This window comes from Pongo pygmaeus, chromosome 19 (genome assembly GCF_028885625.2).
Source record: "Pongo pygmaeus isolate AG05252 chromosome 19, NHGRI_mPonPyg2-v2.0_pri, whole genome shotgun sequence".
Lineage (NCBI taxonomy): Eukaryota > Metazoa > Chordata > Mammalia > Primates > Hominidae > Pongo > Pongo pygmaeus.
In genome coordinates, this window is record NC_072392.2 from 4,292,685 (window position 1) to 4,309,241 (window position 16,557).

The 16,557-nt window shown below is 58.7% G+C and overlaps 1 protein-coding gene across 3 annotated transcripts in view; it reads left to right on the plus strand.

Moving 5' to 3' along the window:
- Window positions 1-671: 671 nt before the first annotated feature.
- The window catches only part of SPNS2 (SPNS lysolipid transporter 2, sphingosine-1-phosphate), a 39,473-nt gene continuing 23,587 nt past the window's right edge, over window positions 672-16,557 (plus strand). The window contains exons 1-2 of one of the 3 annotated variants that reach the window (XM_054459323.2): window positions 672-1,208; window positions 15,297-15,362. In XM_054459323.2, coding sequence (XP_054315298.1) covers window positions 839-1,208; window positions 15,297-15,362 — 436 coding nt within the window. In that variant the 5' untranslated portion in view covers window positions 672-838. The remainder of the gene's footprint in view (window positions 1,209-15,296; window positions 15,363-16,557) is intronic. The other 2 variants (XR_008495192.2, XR_008495191.2) reach the window with 2 other exon arrangements.

Below are 16,557 nucleotides of genomic sequence, written 5' to 3' on the forward strand. Positions count from 1 at the left end.
CTGTCTCTGTTGGGCCCCAATCACAGCCCTGGCTCTCCCCGCCAGGGGCTGCCAGCCACTCTGTGGGGCAAGGGTAGGGTCCGGGTGCCCACACAGGAATGGGCCCGGGGTAGGTTGGGGGCTGGATCTGGGTTGCCCTGGGGAGGTGGGCGACACAGCCCACCATGACTGGTGGAGATCTAGGTTCTGGGCCCTCCCTGAACTGTTTAAATCCGGGCGTGTGAGTATCGGAGGAGCCACCGGCTCTCCAACTGGCGCCCCTGACTTTAGCCATCTGAGACTCCTCTCTCCAGTTCTCCCAAATACGCTAGGCTCAAGCCCTCAGCCCGGCTCCCAGAGCCTCCGCCGGGAGTCCACGCCCGAGGCAGGGGTTGGGTGAAGGGTACTGAGTAGGTGCTGGGAGCCCGGTCACCAACACCCTGCTCCCAGCTCCGTAGCCAGAGCAAACCCTCTCCCGCTCCCCGCGGGCGTTCGCGGCCGGGCGGCCCCGGCGTGACTGCGCCCCCATTGGCAGGAGGGGCTCTGCCGCCCGGGCCCCCAGTCCCCGGGCCCCCCACCCCCAGGGCAGCACGTGCGGGGCGGGGCTGTGGCCCGAGCCCGGAGCTGATTGGGCGCGGGCCTGGTGGGCGGGGCCGGGCCGCAGCTGTCAGAGCCTCGGCGGCGACGGAGGCGCATCGAGCTGAGCGGTGGCAGCGCCGCAGCCGGGGCCGGAGCGCAGGAGCCGACGGGGCCCGACCAGGATGGTGCAGCGGCGGCTCCGCGGCGCACGCACGCGCTGAGCGGGCCCAAGCTGGGCCCCGCGCCCCCCGCGCCCCCCGCCGCCCCGATCCGGGCCGGCATGATGTGCCTGGAATGCGCCTCGGCGGCGGCGGGCGGCGCGGAGGAGGAGGAGGCGGACGCGGAGCGGCGGCGCCGGCGCCGGGGGGCGCAGCGAGGGGCTGGCGGTAGCGGTTGCTGCGGGGCGCGGGGCGCGGGCGGCGCTGGAGTCTCGGCCGCGGACGATGAGGTGCAGACGCTGTCGGGCAGCGTAAGGCGGGCCCCGACCGGACCCCCCGGCACCCCTGGCACCCCCGGCTGCGCAGCTACTGCAAAGGGCCCCGGCGCTCAGCAGCCCAAACCTGCCAGCTTGGGCCGCGGGCGGGGGGCAGCCGCCGCCATCCTCAGCTTGGGCAACGTGCTCAACTACCTGGACAGGTACACCGTGGCAGGTGAGCGAGTGCCCCACCCAGCCCGAGGACCAAGACCCCACCCCATCCCACCACCCGCTTCGAGGGAGGTACCCCGGAGAGCTTTTGGTCCCAGGCCTGCTATCTCCAGGCCCTACGTGAGGTCCCTACGGACCCTCTGCTCAGGCACAACTGGGCAAGGGATGCCTCCGTGCTCCACGGGTACAATCCAGCTCCCCGCTCATACACACCCGGGGCCAAGGGTTAGAGGAGTCCCCACCCCTGGAGCAGCCCGCGCGTCCTCGCCAGCCCTTGACGGCCCATCCGTTGTCCTCTTCTCCAAGAGTCTCCTCTGCGTCTCTCTGTCTCCTTGTCTCTGCGCCCCCTCCGACCCCAGCTGCAGGTTCCCGGGCCTCCTTCCCTTCCCCCAGCCCAGGCCGTCTGTCCGTCCATGGCCCGTCAGTTCCTTCCTTTCTCCGCCGCCTCCACCCCCCTGCGTGCGTGCGGCGAGTGCGCGCGCCCCTTGCGGGTGTGCGCTAGGGAGACCGGGTGTGTGTGCGCGTGGCGGCGCGGTTGTGTGTGTGAGCGCGTGGCTGACAAAGGCTCCGGGCTGCGGGGAGCGGAGGGAGGGGCGGGGCGGGTCCGCGGCGCCTGGGGACCCAGGCTGCGGTTTGCAGCTGGCCCTGTACAGAGGCCTGGAGACGCCTCCCCCTGCTCTATGGTGCTTGGGGTGTAGGGTAGGGCGCAGGCCTCTGGAGCTAGAGACGTGGAGCCTCATCCTCAGGGAGCGTCTCTGGGAATCACCCTTGGGGACGGGATTGGGATCGATAGAACAACTGGGTTCTAGCCCCAGATTTGCTCCTAATGTGCTTGGTGTGTGACCTTGGGCCAGTCTCAGCGTGTGTTTAGGTCTGTTTGCCCGTTTGTGAGTTGATTGATCATTGGGCCTTTGGGGGACGCACGTGGTTCTGGAATTGCCTTCTGCTGGCTCCCCTCCCCAGCTCTTAGGGGTGGGTCTAGGGGTAAGAATTTGCCCTAGACTGAGCTGCTACTGGTTGGGAATGGTGGAGCTTTGAGAGGGAAGGACTTTGGCCAGACTGGCATAGGAAGGGGCTCCCTGCAGGAGGAGAGCAGTATTGTGTGCCTGGCATGCTGGCCCAGAAGCTGCGTAACTATAGCTTAGTAAAATCTGGAGCTACCAAACACACACACAACAGAGAGAGAGAGGAGATAGAGAGGAGAGAGGGAAGGATTTATTTTTGGACAGACTCTAAAGAGAACTTTGCGGCAATTGAGAGAAGAGAGCCCGGGTGTAAACCACATGCCACCTGGTGCCCTTCTCCGGGCCTCAGTCTCCCCCTCTGTTGAATGGAGTTTTGTGTCAAATGGAAGGGAAGATTTCTGATGGGAGGGCAGAGGCTTCCCCCTCCCCCCATTCCTGCTTTCAAACCCCCTTGGCTCTCTGTCCTTCCACTGGAGGAAGTTGGAAGTGGGTACCAGTGGCATCAGTTTCTGGGTTGAGCTATCCCAAAGAGACACTTACTTTGGTCTAGAGAGCAGGAATATTGAGCACCTCCCAAAAACGCCAGCCGCTGTCACGCATGTACCATGCTGCCGGGAACCTGGGAGCATAAGTGCCACCCTTTGGGGGAGAAATCAGAGAACACCTGGGACCTGTAGTCAGTTCAAAAAAGGCTTCTGTACACAGATAGGGGGACCAAGGTCCCTGTACAGCCCCTGTTCAAGATGGCCAGGAAAATGACTGGCAAAGCTGGTGTTAGATCTAACAGTAAGGCTCTGCCTGGGAGGAGGTCTTCCCACCCTTTCTCAGCTGAAGAATGAATGGTACTACTTCTGGCACTGTAGCGCTCTCCAACTTGTTTTTTTTCCTGCCCCAGACCACCCCCTTTGACTTTCTTAGGGGAACTGCCTCTGCCAGGGGCAGAGCCAGAGAGGGTGGGATCAGGGAGGGGTGGCGCTTATCTGCTCCCACTTCTACTCAGGTCTCAGAGTCAGATTGTCAGAATGGGGCAATGAGATAGGAAATTTGTGGTGAATTGGTAAAGGGAGGTGGGGAGTGGTGGCTAAGAGGGGCGTGGGGCGGTTAGGGAGGAAGGCCCGGAAAGCCCTGTGCAAACACCCGCCTGGGCTGTGCCTCCCTCCCTCTCCTGGCCCGGAGTGGGAGCTCACGCACCACCCCACCCCCAACACACAGCAGACACAGGTTTCCTCTCCGGATAAGCCTGGTTGCCCCTCTCTCTATGGTAGATTTCCCCATCTCCACTTCCCCAAGTTCAGTTTTTAGGAATATTTAATCTCTATGGTAACTACTATGGCTTGATGTGCTAGGGCCAGGGGAGTGCTTATCCCAGGCCTGAGTGCACCTGTTGCTGGCTGGCCCAGCTGGGACAGAGATGGGGATGTAGAGACTCCATTGCTAAGTCTTTGATGCTTGCACCTACCTGGCCCCAGCTCCCCACCAAAGAAGGAAGGGAGGTCCCACTCTCCTTCTTTAACTCTGTCCTTTAAATCTATTTTTTCATAGTATAGACCAGCTTTGTCCAAAAGAAATATAATGTAAGCCACATATTCGTGTCAAATTTTCTGGCAGCTGGATTAAAATAGTACAAGAAATAGGTGCGATTAATTAATAATATATTTTATTTAACTCAGTATATCCAACAAATTTCAACATGTAATCAATATAAAAGTTGTTAGGGCCGGGTGTGGTGGCTCACGCCTGTAAACCCAGCACTTTGGGAGGCGGAGGCGGGTGGATCACCTGAGGTCGGAAGTTCGAGAGCAGCCTGGTCAACATGGTGAAACCCCCATCTCTACTAAAGTAAATACAAAAATTAGCTAGCACGGTGGTGCACACCTGTAGTCCCAGCTACTCGGGAGGCTGAGGAAGGAGAATCGCTTGAACCCAGGAGGTGGAGGTTGCAGTGAGCTGAGATCACGCCACTGCACTCCAGCCTGGGTGACAGAGTGAGACTGTCTCAAAAAAAGAAATTATATATATATATACACACACATATGCATATTGTTAATGGGATATTTTGCCTCCCTTTTCATACTAAGTCTTTGAAACCCAGTATATGTATTTTCCATTCACAGCACATGTCAATATTACGGTGGCCAGGGGCCACTAGAGTAGACAGGGCAGGTCTAGAGTCTTTGCTGCCAGAGTTCGAGGCAAGGCTCTTCAGCTTCCCAGCCGTGTGACCTTGAAGACATCACCTGAGCCTTCTGTGTGATCATTCCCCTCCCGCCTGCCTCCCGGGTTGCGTGGGATAAATGAGACTGTATCTCGAGCACCTGGGACAGGGCCAGATTCCTAGGAGGGCTTCACGAGTGCCAGCTGCCTTCTCTTCCATGCCTCTGCTCGAGCTGGGCCCCTGGCCACGATGCCTTTCCTGGTTTTTTTTGTTGTTGTTGTTCTGTTTTTTGTTCTGTTTATGACAGTCCTTACAGGACACCTTTACGAACCCCTCCCTTCTCCACAGGGCTGGTCTCCATCCTGGGAACTCTAGTAGCTTCTGCCTCTGCGCAAGCATTCCCAGAGCCACCCGGTGAACCTGCTAATTACGGCCTCTCCTCCACCCCATGAGAACCCCCTGAGGGCAGCAGGCCTCAGAGCGGGTGAGGAGGGCCAGGCTCCTGTGCTTGCTCTTCTTACTGAGCGTTGCTTCAATTGGATGAAATTGAGGTAGCCCAGAAACCTCTTCTAAATCCTTCCTTGCACCTCCTTGTGCAGATGGGAACACAGCCATCCAGAGAACAAAGACACTTACCCAAGGTCACACGCGGGGCGGAGCAGGGCCACACCAGCCAGCGCAGCATCCTCTCCAGTCTCAGGAGCCCCAGGTGGAGGTAGGGGCATGACCCTTGCTTCTGGCCTGGGAACGCAGAGGCTCTGCTGGCTCAGGCAAGAGCCCTTTGGGTAGATGAATTTCAGTTTAATTGAGCCAAGGCAGTTTGAGCTCCCCTAGGGCATATGGCTCCTGCTCCCATGGTCCCTACCAGCCTAGCAGCCACCCACTCTGCATTCTGAGCCCACTCCTCGCTGCCAGGTCAGGAAAAGGAGGCAGTCCCTCAGATGGGGGTCTCACACCCCCTCTAACCAGCTCTGCTTCCTGGTGCCAGAGCCACCTCTGCCGCCCAGGCTGCCATTATTACCTCTGTGAAATGGAAGCAGAGCTGAGGGTGTAGGTGGCAGCATTTTGCTCCTGGAACCAGGCCCCACAAGAGGGAGGTGGCCCTGGCCTTATTTATGGGTGGTGAATGACTATTTGGGAACTGAGATCCTTCCCCTACTTCTGTGGGGTACCTGTTCTCTTCTCGAGACCTATTTTCTTTCCCTTTGATCCAGCCTGGGGCAGCCTGGGCACTTGGAGTTGGGTGGAGTGGGGGCTGTTGAGGAAAGGCAGAGCCTTGCCCTGGGGGAGTCCTTTTCTGCCAAAGAAGCTGAGACTGGTATCCATGGCAACTGCTCACTAACACAAACCCAGAAGGAGCGATGAGCATAGGGACCCAGCTGGGAACACAAGCCGAGAGGGACTTGGGGGCTTCCCTGGAGCAGCTGAGCTGGGTGCAGGAGTCGGGGTGGTGCCAGGCTGGGGCTCACTCTCCTATTGGCCTTTTTTTTTTTTTTTTTTTTTTTGGTCTGTCCTGTTAAGTCTGTCCAGAATTGAAAGATGGGGAAACTGAGGCCCAGGGTCTTTTACAGGGTCACCTGGTGGGTAGGGGCTAAGCCAGGCCCTGTCTTCTGGCTCTGTGGCTCTCTCTTTAGATAAGGATGGCCACCTTAAGGGTAAACAGTGCCCCTGCCTTGCCCTCTTAGGTAGCCTTGTCCTGGCCACTGCCACATCTGCACTGTGGAGAAACCCCAGCTAAGGTCTGAGGGGCAGGGCATCTAGAGTGTCTGACTGGCAGGCTCAGCACCCAGGTGAAGCGCCAGGTGGCCTAGAATGTCAGCTCCCTTGTGACTAACTGCCTGCTGCCCACTTCCTTGCTCCTGCTTCCTTTTCAAGGCACCTTCCAGCAGCCTCTGCCAGCCCCTCCGCTGTGCTGTCATCCATCAGAGGAAGTGGTTTGAAACACAGTACCTTGGTCTGGGGCCCTGGACCAGTGACGGGCCTGGCCTGTGCCTCTGTTTCTCATTTTGTGGATGAGGCAGGAAGGCTGCAGGTCTGCAGGTGATAGCCTGTTCTGAGAGGGAGGCCTCCCTGTTCAGAGCTGCTCAGAGGAGGAGCTCCTTGTCCCTTCCCCAGATCCTTCTGCAATAGGAAGTGGCTTTTGTTTCTGCCTGTGGGGTCCTGAAATCTTGAAGGTAGAAGGAGGATGAGAGTGAGGGAGTCCAGTAGAACACTGGCCCGATCCCTAGGCTTCTGGGGCTGGGCTCCCTCTTGAGCTCCGAATGTCTTCTGGGCTGAGCTTCCTGTTCCTGGCTCTGCCAGCCTTCGCCAGCTTTACTGTGTGACTGGAGGCAAATTCTGACTCTTTCTGATCCCTGAATCCATGATAGATGATTTTTGTCCCTCTCTTGCTGTTGTCAGTGTCTTGCTCCCAAAGATAGTGTGGTGCACTTGGTCTCAGGAACTCTAGTTTGCTGGTCCCTGGCTCTGCCTGCACCTCCTTTCCCCAGGACAACCAGATCTGCTTCCCAGGAGCTACAGTAGCCAACTGCGCTTGCCCCTGGTGGGTCTCAGTGGTGTCCCCTTTCCAGGATGCCGTCTCCAGTGCTCTGGGCTGAACCAAGTGCCTAACTCCTGGTTTTGAACTGTACTCTGCTCCACCTCCATCACAGCACCTATCCCCATGGAGGGTCACCATCCCCCTCTAGCCATGAGGGGCAGAGCCTGGTCACACCTGGGACCCCTGCATGCATAGGAGACTGCCCCAGGCTTGAGCCCTGTTGACTGAGTCACAGACTCAGTTGACCGAGACTTGGGTTGACTCATACCTGCCTGACCCAAAGCACATCCTTCTGGGCTGAAAGGGCACTGGTAGGCTTGGACAGCTCAGGTGAAGGGCCAGGCCCCTGTGCTGACATCAGGGTTTCTCCAGCAGTGGCTGGTGCTGTCTCTTTGTTCTGACCAGAGCTCACAATGAGCCTCGGGGCCTGAGTCTCCAGGAAGGAAATGGGAGGATGTAGTCAGGCAGTCCCTGTCTACCCAGTCCTCAGCCCTGACAATGAGGCCGCCCAACCCCCAAGCTGGGCAGAGCGGCTTTTCTACATTCAGGAGGGCACAGTGGCAGCTTTGCCCTGTCTCTTCTGCAGATAGGGCTGGCCCAGGTCACACAGTGAGGCCGTGTGAGGAAGAGCACCAGTCTGCTCTGGGCCTGGTCCTCGCCTGGTGGCTGGGAGGTTGGTGAGTGGGGCCGTAGGGGAGATGAGAGTAGAGCATCAGCATCGGGGCAAGAAACAAACCTGGAACGAGGCACTAGCCGGAGCTTGGAGGCTGGGGACAGGGTCCTGTCCTCCTGCCTCCCGCTTTCCTCTGCCCTCTTGGAGCCCTTGCTAGGGACTCCCCACTCCCACTCCTAGAGCCACGAGGTCTTCGTGATTCCTTCACTGTCAGGCATGGGGTTCCTGAATGGGCTTCCAAGAGGCAAAGAGCAGGATCAGGCTTTGTAAACTGGAAAGGGCTGTGCCTGGGGAGGGGTGGGGTTACTTGGTCACACGGCTGTTTCCAGCACCAGTGTGAGGATGCTAGGGTGTCGAGGGGTGACTGTTTGCGGCCTTTTTGGGGGGAGTTGTCAGGGTGCAGGTGGGGAACATAGGCTAGATGTGGGAGCCTGGGGACCAGCTCGGCCTGGCTCCTGCAGCCTCTGTCCCGCTCACCTTCCGCATGTCAGCTTCCATCTGAGGCGGGGAGCAGTAGTCCCTGGCCGCCTCAGCTACTGAAGCAGCACGTGGGGAGAAGGCTGAGGGTTTGTGGGCTGGAGGAGAGCCACTCTGAGGTCTCTTATCTCTTCCCCACCCTCTTCCCCAGGCCCCTGCCTTATCCTGTGTCTGGCTGGTATATCAGGACCCACTGGCCACACCCCCCGTGAGTCCATGATAAGGCTGTGGCCAGCTTATCCCTGGACCCTGGTGGTCTTGGGAGTCCCTGGGCCAGGACAGGGCTGGGGAGGCTGAGCTGGGGAAGGAGTAGCTGTGCAAAGCCCCCAAATTGCTAAGGCAGAGCCTGGTTCCAGTAAAGCTGGCCCCAAATGATAGACTAGAACCACAGGCCAGAGGCCCGGCCACCCGGCCCCGCCCACTGTTGGCATAGAGACCCAGCAGGGAGGAGGGGAGCACTCTGGGCTCCAGGGTGGTGTCTCTCTAGGGCTAGCGGGGTCTGCGGGCAGGACTCGTGGGTGGGGAGGGGTGTTTCTCTAAGGGGCCAAGGCTCTGGGCTGGGGGCCTCATCCTCATGGTCCCTGCAGAGACGACCACTAAGCTGCTCTGCCATTAATGACCCAGATTTGCAGGGTGGCTTGGGGGTAGGGGACAAGCATATGTAGAACAAACTCAGTTGAGATTCAGAAATGAACCCAGCAGGGATGTGTTGGGATTCTGGGCCACTTCTGAAACAGGCAATCTGAGGCCCAGCTGCTCCTGAAGGTCACATAGCCCCCTCCGGGCAGACGGGGGCAGGATCTTGCCCTGGGGAAGCCTGGGGGTGAGTAGGAGTGAGTGTGCCTGAGTCCAGGGCACTGGCTCAGGGACTGCCTTGGCCCAGTCCCTAGGCTGGTGGGGTGCCGGCAGGGCCGGGCTGTGGGTTCCCAGCCTTAGCCATCCAGCGCCAGGTCAGCAGAGCCAGGCTCTCAGGCCCCTGTAATTACCGGGGTGGGAGCTGCAGCCGAGCTGGAGCAGGGGTAAGACTCCCAGCATGAGCCAGCGCTGAGGCCTCCACATGGGGACCTGGGTCCCTCTGAGAGGGACTGGTCAAGGGCATCAGGGCCCATCCCTTCAGATCCCTAGGCCCTGTCTTTCCAGGCATCTGCCCCCATTTTGGATAAAAGAAAACCAAGGTGGGAATGCCCCATTGTTCTCAAGTCATAGCTGGGGCTGTGTCCTGTCCCACTAGTTAACGACCAGTGATAACATTTATGACATTTATTGAGGACCTACTATGTGCCAGGCACTATTCTAAACACTGTATGTGGATTAACCTACTTAAACCTCACAACAACCATATGAAATGAAGCAGGTCTTCAAATTAAGCCATATTACAGAGGAGGAAACTGGCACAGAGAGGTTATGTTATTTCCCCAAGGTCACACAGCAGAGAAAGTGGGAAAACCAGGATTTAAACCCAGATGCTCCAGTTCCGGAGCCCATGCTCTTGAGAATTTAGCTAAGCCACCTGCTGCTCTGAGACAGGTTCAGGTAGGGTGAACGTGGGCTGATACTGACTGTGCTTGGGGAAAGCAGGGGGTACGTGGGGACAAGCTTGAGTGCCAGGTGCCCTGTCTGGGCTGCCTAGGAAGGAAGAGACCTCGGGATCACGCTGTTGGCATCTTGCATTTGAGGCTGGCCTGAGCCGAGGGCTCTTGAGGTCCGTGTGGATTTCCTCTTACACCTTGGCCTTTCGAGGATTCTGTGAGGTCAGCAGATTGGGCCTGGCTGGAGGAGGGAGGAGGCGGCCAGGAGTCCTGGAATCGGGGCTTGACTCCTCTCAGGGCTACTGAAGAACCAGCAGCGATGGGGAATCACTGTGAGTGTCTGGGGCAAGCTGTTGAGTAAGTCAGGGCCAGAGTCCATCCAGTTCTGGGGGTGCCCTTAAGGTTATAGGCACCATTTCACCAAGAGCCTCAGAGGAGAGAGGCAGGTGTCCTGGTAGATGCGACCTTGGATCTGGGCCCTAGAGGTGAGGCAGGTCTTAATGGCTAGAAAGGGATAGCTCAGGAAGAGGCACAGTTGTGGCCAGGGCTGGGAGGCCTACAGCCTGTGATGTGTGATTCCAGGGAGCTCAGAGCAGCCCAGCCAGTGGTTTCCAATCACCCGGGCAGTGCGTTTATAGAGTCTTGGGTCCCACATCTAGAAAGGGTGACTCTGCAGATTTGGGGAGGGCCCCAGGAAGCTGTATTTTAATAAGCACCTTCCCTAAAGGTGATTGGGATTCTCAGGCAGGTTTGGGGATCTTCCCAGTCTCTGCATTTACACAGGAAGGAATAGGGGTCTAGGGAGGTGAAAAGTCATGGCTAGCGGCTTTCCCCTTTGCCTGGAGTCAGGGGCTGTATGTGTGTGCGGTGGGCACTGTGGCTGGGAGAAGAGCTGGCTTAGGGCCAGACCGTGGAGGCCTCAAATGCTAGAATTCTGGGCGGCAATGGGGCTGCTAAGTGTGAGTGGGCAGCCGTACCCACTGGGCCAATACTCGTAGAACAGCGCCTGGCACAAAGTAATTGGTGGATACACGTCAATATGTGCATTGTCGTTGTTGTTACTGGTACCATTACTGAGCCAGGGGTCTGGGCCAGTGGATCTTGAAGAACTGATGGATGACTCTGAGGCCAGAGGTGACCAGTGGGCCGCAGCGTTAGCTCCTTGAGTCCAGGAACTCTCTTGTGGTCTCTAGAGGCCCAGGCCAGGACCTAGAACTCAGTAGGAGATTCATAAGAGCTTGTGAGAGCAGGCAGCAGGAGGGATGCCGGCTGGCCGGCAGGGGCTGGAGGCAGGGAGTCCAGGGAGGAGGCTGGACGATAAAGCAGATGGGGAATCACCGGGGCCCATTCATGAGGCGGAGGGAGCCAAAGGGGTATCCTGGCTGACTCCCAGGGTCCTGCAGTGTCCTACAGGGTCCGCTCAGGGAATGGGGACCCAGTGGTGAGCTGAGGAATCAGTCAGGAGGCTGGGAAACAGAGATGAGAGCGTCCGGGGGTTGAGACTCCAGGAGGTGGTTGGTTTCAGAGGAGGAAAGGAGGTGAGAATATTGACTTGGGAAGGGAAAGAACTCTCCAGAACTACTTAGCTGAGTGTGGTGGTGCACGCCTGTGGTCCCAGCTACTCGGGAGGCTGAGGCTGGAGCCCAAAAGGCTGAGGCTGCAGTGAGCTGTGATTGTGCCACTGCACTTTAGCCTGGGTCAGAGGGCAAGACCCTGTCTCAAAACAACAAATACTGTCACCTGTGAAAGGAGGAGAGGAACAGCTGGCAGAGGGGACAAGTCAGAGCTGTTCTCACCACCAGGGTGAGGGAGGTGTGGGTGTGTTTGTGGGCTGCTGTGCAGGAGCCGGAAGCCAGGGAGAGGCTGAGTGCACCGGCCCAAGCCCAGGACTGACCCAGCGCAGCCTCCCTGCCTGGTGAGAGAGACAGTTGGCCCAGAGTAGGGGACGTTGGCCTCAGACAAGAGGTGAGACCTCCCGGGGCTTGGGAGGTACGTAATTGTTGTCAATGGATGTTGTTCCAGAATGTTTTCCTGGGTGATGAGGACCCTGTGGCCGGGAGACGATTCTGGCTGTGGATTTGGGGTGCTGCCTGGAGAGGCCTGCATTGTGGCTGTGTTGGCTGGGGTCTGCATCTGGGGTAGGAACCCCACTTTGCATGCACGCCTGGCGGGGTGGGCTTGGCCTGAGCTGTGGGAGGCTGCTCCTGGGCGTGAGGCCCGTCCTGTGACCCACCAAACCTCAGCCTCCAGGAAAGAGGCTAAAAATAAGGCTGTGGTGAAGAAGGGAGGGGTGTGTGGGCCCAAGCCGTGCTGGAGCCCAAAGGAAAATCTGAGGCGACCCGCCGAGCTGCTGTGACACACGCTTCCCGTGCCAGCGGCCAGCGGGATCTTGCCCTCCTGTGGCTGTGGCCGCTTCCAGGCCCGGAAGAGGGAAAGCAAGCCAGAAAGGCTCAGAGCGGGTCCGACCTTGGGCCTCGCAGCCTGCAGGAAGCCCTGCTCCCCAGGAAGGTTCTCTCTGGTCTTTTTCCTGGAGCTTGGCCTTGGACCCAAGACTGGGAGCTGGGGAGTCATGGGATGGGGGCAGGCCATGTTATCCAAAGCTTCCTGTGTCCTGGGAACTGCCCAGGACTTCCCAGAGACCTTAGACGCCCATCTGGATGTGGAGGAATGTTCTCCCTCTACCAGGAGCTCTATGTGGTAGGAAGTCAGGGGAAGGCTTCCTGGAGGCAGAGGCAAATCCTGGACCTTGAAGTCATCGGATGGGGAAGTGTGCAGCTGGATGGCTGGATACTGCAGGGAGGAAGCGAGAGTGCTTTGATTTGCCGTGGACAGAGGATGTCGTCATGATAGCTATTTTGATATGGCCTCCCTCCCGGAAATGGAACCTGCAGTTACTGCAGACCCATGTCCCTCCTCTGGACTATAGATGGGGACCCTCCTGCCTCCTCCTGACTCTGCCCATGCTCTTGTCCACCCGACACCAAAATCGTGACAGTCCCTGCTCTGGGTCCTGGAGATGACCAGCCACGGCTCCTGCCTGGCTTGTGGTCTAGTGGAGGATGAAGCCACATTCACCCACGTGTGAAGTCCCTGTGGGCCATGTGTGTGCTGGGCCCTGGAGGACACCAGCAAACCACGCAGAAGGCAGCGTGGCAGGAGAACAAGCTTTGGTTTTTGGTGATAGACCTGGTTTCAGATCTCACCTCCAAAACAGAATGTACTGTGTGACAAATTACTTCATGTCTCAGAGCCTTGCTTTCTTCCTATATAAAATGGGATGAGAATCATAAATACCAGCACAGATAGTGAGGACAGCATCTGCACCATCTTCAAAACCTCACGCAGTTCCTTGGAACTTAGCGGGAAGCAGTAACTAGCGGCTCTCAGCTTAGCAGGAGCTCATAGCTGTGCTTCTGTGTGCATTCCCTATAGAACCCACTCATCCTGGTAGGCCCAGCGCTAAAACGAGTTTGGACGGGGGATAGTGGGGGCAACTAACTTATTGAGGGTGGTGGGAGGGGAGCAAGCAGGGGAGATATTCCAGAACAGGAGGCATCTGAACTGGCCTTGAAGAAATGGCAGGAGTGAGCCTGGTTGACGGAGTTGTACCAGAATAGAAGAGGAAGTGTGCGGAGTCAGGGGGCCATGAGTAGCTTGGGGTGGCTAGTGGAGGGGTGGTGTCCTGAGAAGTGAGGCCGGAGGGCGGGGCTGGCAGGGCCACACCTTCACCCTGTGGTCTAGTGAAGGGTCTGGATACAGGGGAACCCCAGATGACAGTGACTGCCACAGAGGGATGGGATCAAACCCACACGTCGGGAAGGGGAACAGAGTCCTGACCCAGAAAGGAATGGGTTGTGGGGCTGTGAGCCTCTGGGGCTGGGTCGGGGCACCTCAGAGGTCCCTCTTGCTGGCTCTGCCATCCACAGGCCTAGGATTGGCCCCGGCTTCTACCTTCAAAGCAAAGCCACAGCCTCTGCCTTGGTTATTAAGTCATTAACTGGGCCTCACAAAGCCTCTTCATTACGGGTAATTATGGTCAATCCACTCAGGGCATTAACAAGGAGGAAGAGGGCTTCTCTGGCTGTCAGGCTGCTAGAACATCCGCCCGTCTGTCCTGCATTCTGGGAAATTGCTCAGGATTCCAACCTGGGTCTCGGAAGGGACAGTGACATTCCAGCCTCCCCACTGCTTCCACACCCCCAGTCCCAGCTGCCAGCAGGATCCTCATACGGCACCTGGAGATTCCACTTTTTCCTGCTTCCCTGTGGTGTGACTTTGAGCCCATGGCCTAACTTCCTATGCTTCAGTTTCCTTATCTGTCAGCTTGGATCCTAGTACCAGCCTCCTAGGGCTGTGTGAGGATTAAACAGGCATTTAATGCTCAGTCAGGCAAACCATCATCTGTTGAATGCTGCCATCATCATCGTCATCATGAAGAGCTCTGGAGTCCCCCAAAGGCCTCTGTCCCTGCCTGTGGGGTCCCCAAGGGCAGGGCCATCTCCTCCGCCTTCTTCCCCTGTCCCTTCTCACTGCAGATGTGCTATGGTCAGGGGGGCTCTGGCCTGTGGCCTGGGTCCTCCTGTCCTTAGAGATAATGCAGGCAGGGACCCTGAGGCCCGCGGGGGTGGGAGTTGTGCTTACTCAGGAGCCCTGGCTGAGTGCTGCGAGGGGTAGAGGGTCCAAGATCCTGCCTGTCCCCCAGAAGCCATGGCTCTGCCAGTCTGCTGGAGCTGTGGGTGGTTTCTAGGTGGTCCAGCTGCTGCCCCCACCCCGTGACGTGCAAAGCCCTAAAGTAGTTGGGCTTGGGAGCAGGTGCGGCCTCAAGAAATTCACTTCTCCCAAGAAAGCGGGCCTGGAGCCCTGTCTGCTTCCCTCTGCACCCTGGGCCTGAATCTGAAAATGGGGGGCCCGGTTATAATCCTGAGGGCAGCTCGGGTGAGAGCGTGTGTGTGTGTGTGCGCGCGCGCACGCGAGCGCGTGCGTGTGCACATGTGCGGGTGTGTGCGTGTGTGCGCGTATGCGCGGGTGTGTGTGCATTGTGCGTGTGTGCGTGTGCGCGCGTGTGTGCACGTGTGTGCGTGCGTGTGCATATACGCAAGTGTGTGTGCATGTGTGCGTGTGTGTGTACGTGTGTGCGCGTGTGTGTGCGTGTGCGTGCGCGTGTGTGCGTGTGTGCGTGCGTGTGCGGGTGTGTATGCGTGTGTGCGTGCAGGTGTGTGCAGGTGTGTTCGGGCGTGCGTGTGTGTACAGGTGTGCGTGCGTGTGCGTGTACGTGTGCGAATGTTGTGCACATGTGCAGGTGAACCAGAGTGAGTGGCTGCCCCTCCCAGGCCAGAGGGCTCCCCACAGCTTTCAGGGCCCCCGCTGCTCTCTGGGTCATGGGCTTTGTGGTCCCCCTGAGGGAGAGGCCTATGTCTGTTGCCCTGATCCACGGCCTGGGCCACAGGTAGGGAAGAGGCCCAAGCTGGCAGATAGGAGGTGTGGTTGCACATGGGGCAGAATGACCACAGAGGAGCCCTGCCCTTCCCTGCCCCTCGGGCCCTTGTGAGTGATGGGAACAGGCTGAGGACAGGAGGTCCCCGTGGAGGCAGGAGGGAAGCCTGGGAAACCTGGGCAGGGTAGAGGTCGCAGCAGAGCAGGAGTGCTGCAGATGCAGCCAGGCTGGGCCCTGCAAGGCGGGAAAGAGGCTGGTCTGGTCTGTGGGGACACCAGCCATCAGACTCGGCCAGTGAGCACCCTCTGTCTTCCCTCCAGGCGTCCTTCTGGACATCCAGCAGCACTTTGGGGTCAAGGACCGAGGCGCCGGCCTGCTGCAGTCAGGTGAGGCCCACCTCCCACCTTCCCCCCAGCCCAGGTGTTGGCGTCGTGGGTCCTGTCCTGTTGGCCGTCATCTGCCACCCAGTCTGTCTTCCCCTGTCCTGACTCCTGGAAAGAGAGTGGGCTTTGCATCCCAGTCTCACTGCTGCCGCCCGTCAATGGCACTGCTTCTCTGAGCCTCTGCTGCTTTTCTTGTGTAACAAAATGAATAATACGTGCCCTGAGGGGCTATGGCAGGTAAAGGAGAGTGCAGGCAAAGGTTGCAGAGGTGACCTTTCTCTAGGTCCTGGGGCCTCATCGGGACCCAGTGATCCAGGTTCCTTCCTGAGGCTGGTGCAGGGAGCTCCTTAATTCAGTAAGTTGGGCAATGCCAACAGAGCCGTGGTGACCCTGTTTTTGTCTCTTGCCCTCCCCTACATTCCTTCCAATATCAGCAACCCTGGGAATCACCTCTTAGGTGACGAGGCAGAAAACTCCACCTAGTCAGCCCCAGAGCGGTTCCCAAGCCCAGGGTAGGCGCCTGAGAATCTGGGCCCTGGACTGGACGTGGGCCTGACGTTCCCTGCCACCCTGTCCCCTGGGGCCCAGGCTTCTGATGGGCTGCCAGAGCAGGGCCTGAGCCCCCAGGCTGCTGGAAGCTGGGCTGGGACAGTGTGGGAGGCCATTAAGCACTGTGGCAGCCCACCAGCCCCTCCCTGTGGGGAACATGCCTCCCTTGTCCCCGCCCTCCCCATGACATGGCCCCGTGGGAGCTGGGCCCTTGGCTTCCTGGCCTTCCCACTGGCTGAGGCCATGTTGGCGATGCTCTTAGCAGCACCCCTCAGGCCTGGGCAGAGACTAAGGCCAGTGCTGCCACCCAGGGCTGGGGGCAGGAGGCCTGGTCCTGACTCTGCCCTAGTAGTGCTGTGTGGCCCCAGCCTGGGTCCTGCTTTCTCTGGGCCCTTGGCCCTGGAGTCCATCTGGCTGTGAGCCCCAGTCAGATGCAGGATGAGGTCCCCATGGTCTGCATTCCAGTCGGTGAACCCCTTCCCCTGCCTGGGCCCTCCTGGGAGGGAGGGGGTGGAGTGAGCTTGTTCTGTCCAGGAACCTGCCTGACTTGTCTAAGTGGCATTCCAGTACGCACAATCCCTCCCGAGCTCACAGAATGCCACAGCCACTCCCCCCAGCCCCCTTTCTAGCTGTCCTTACAGCCCAGATG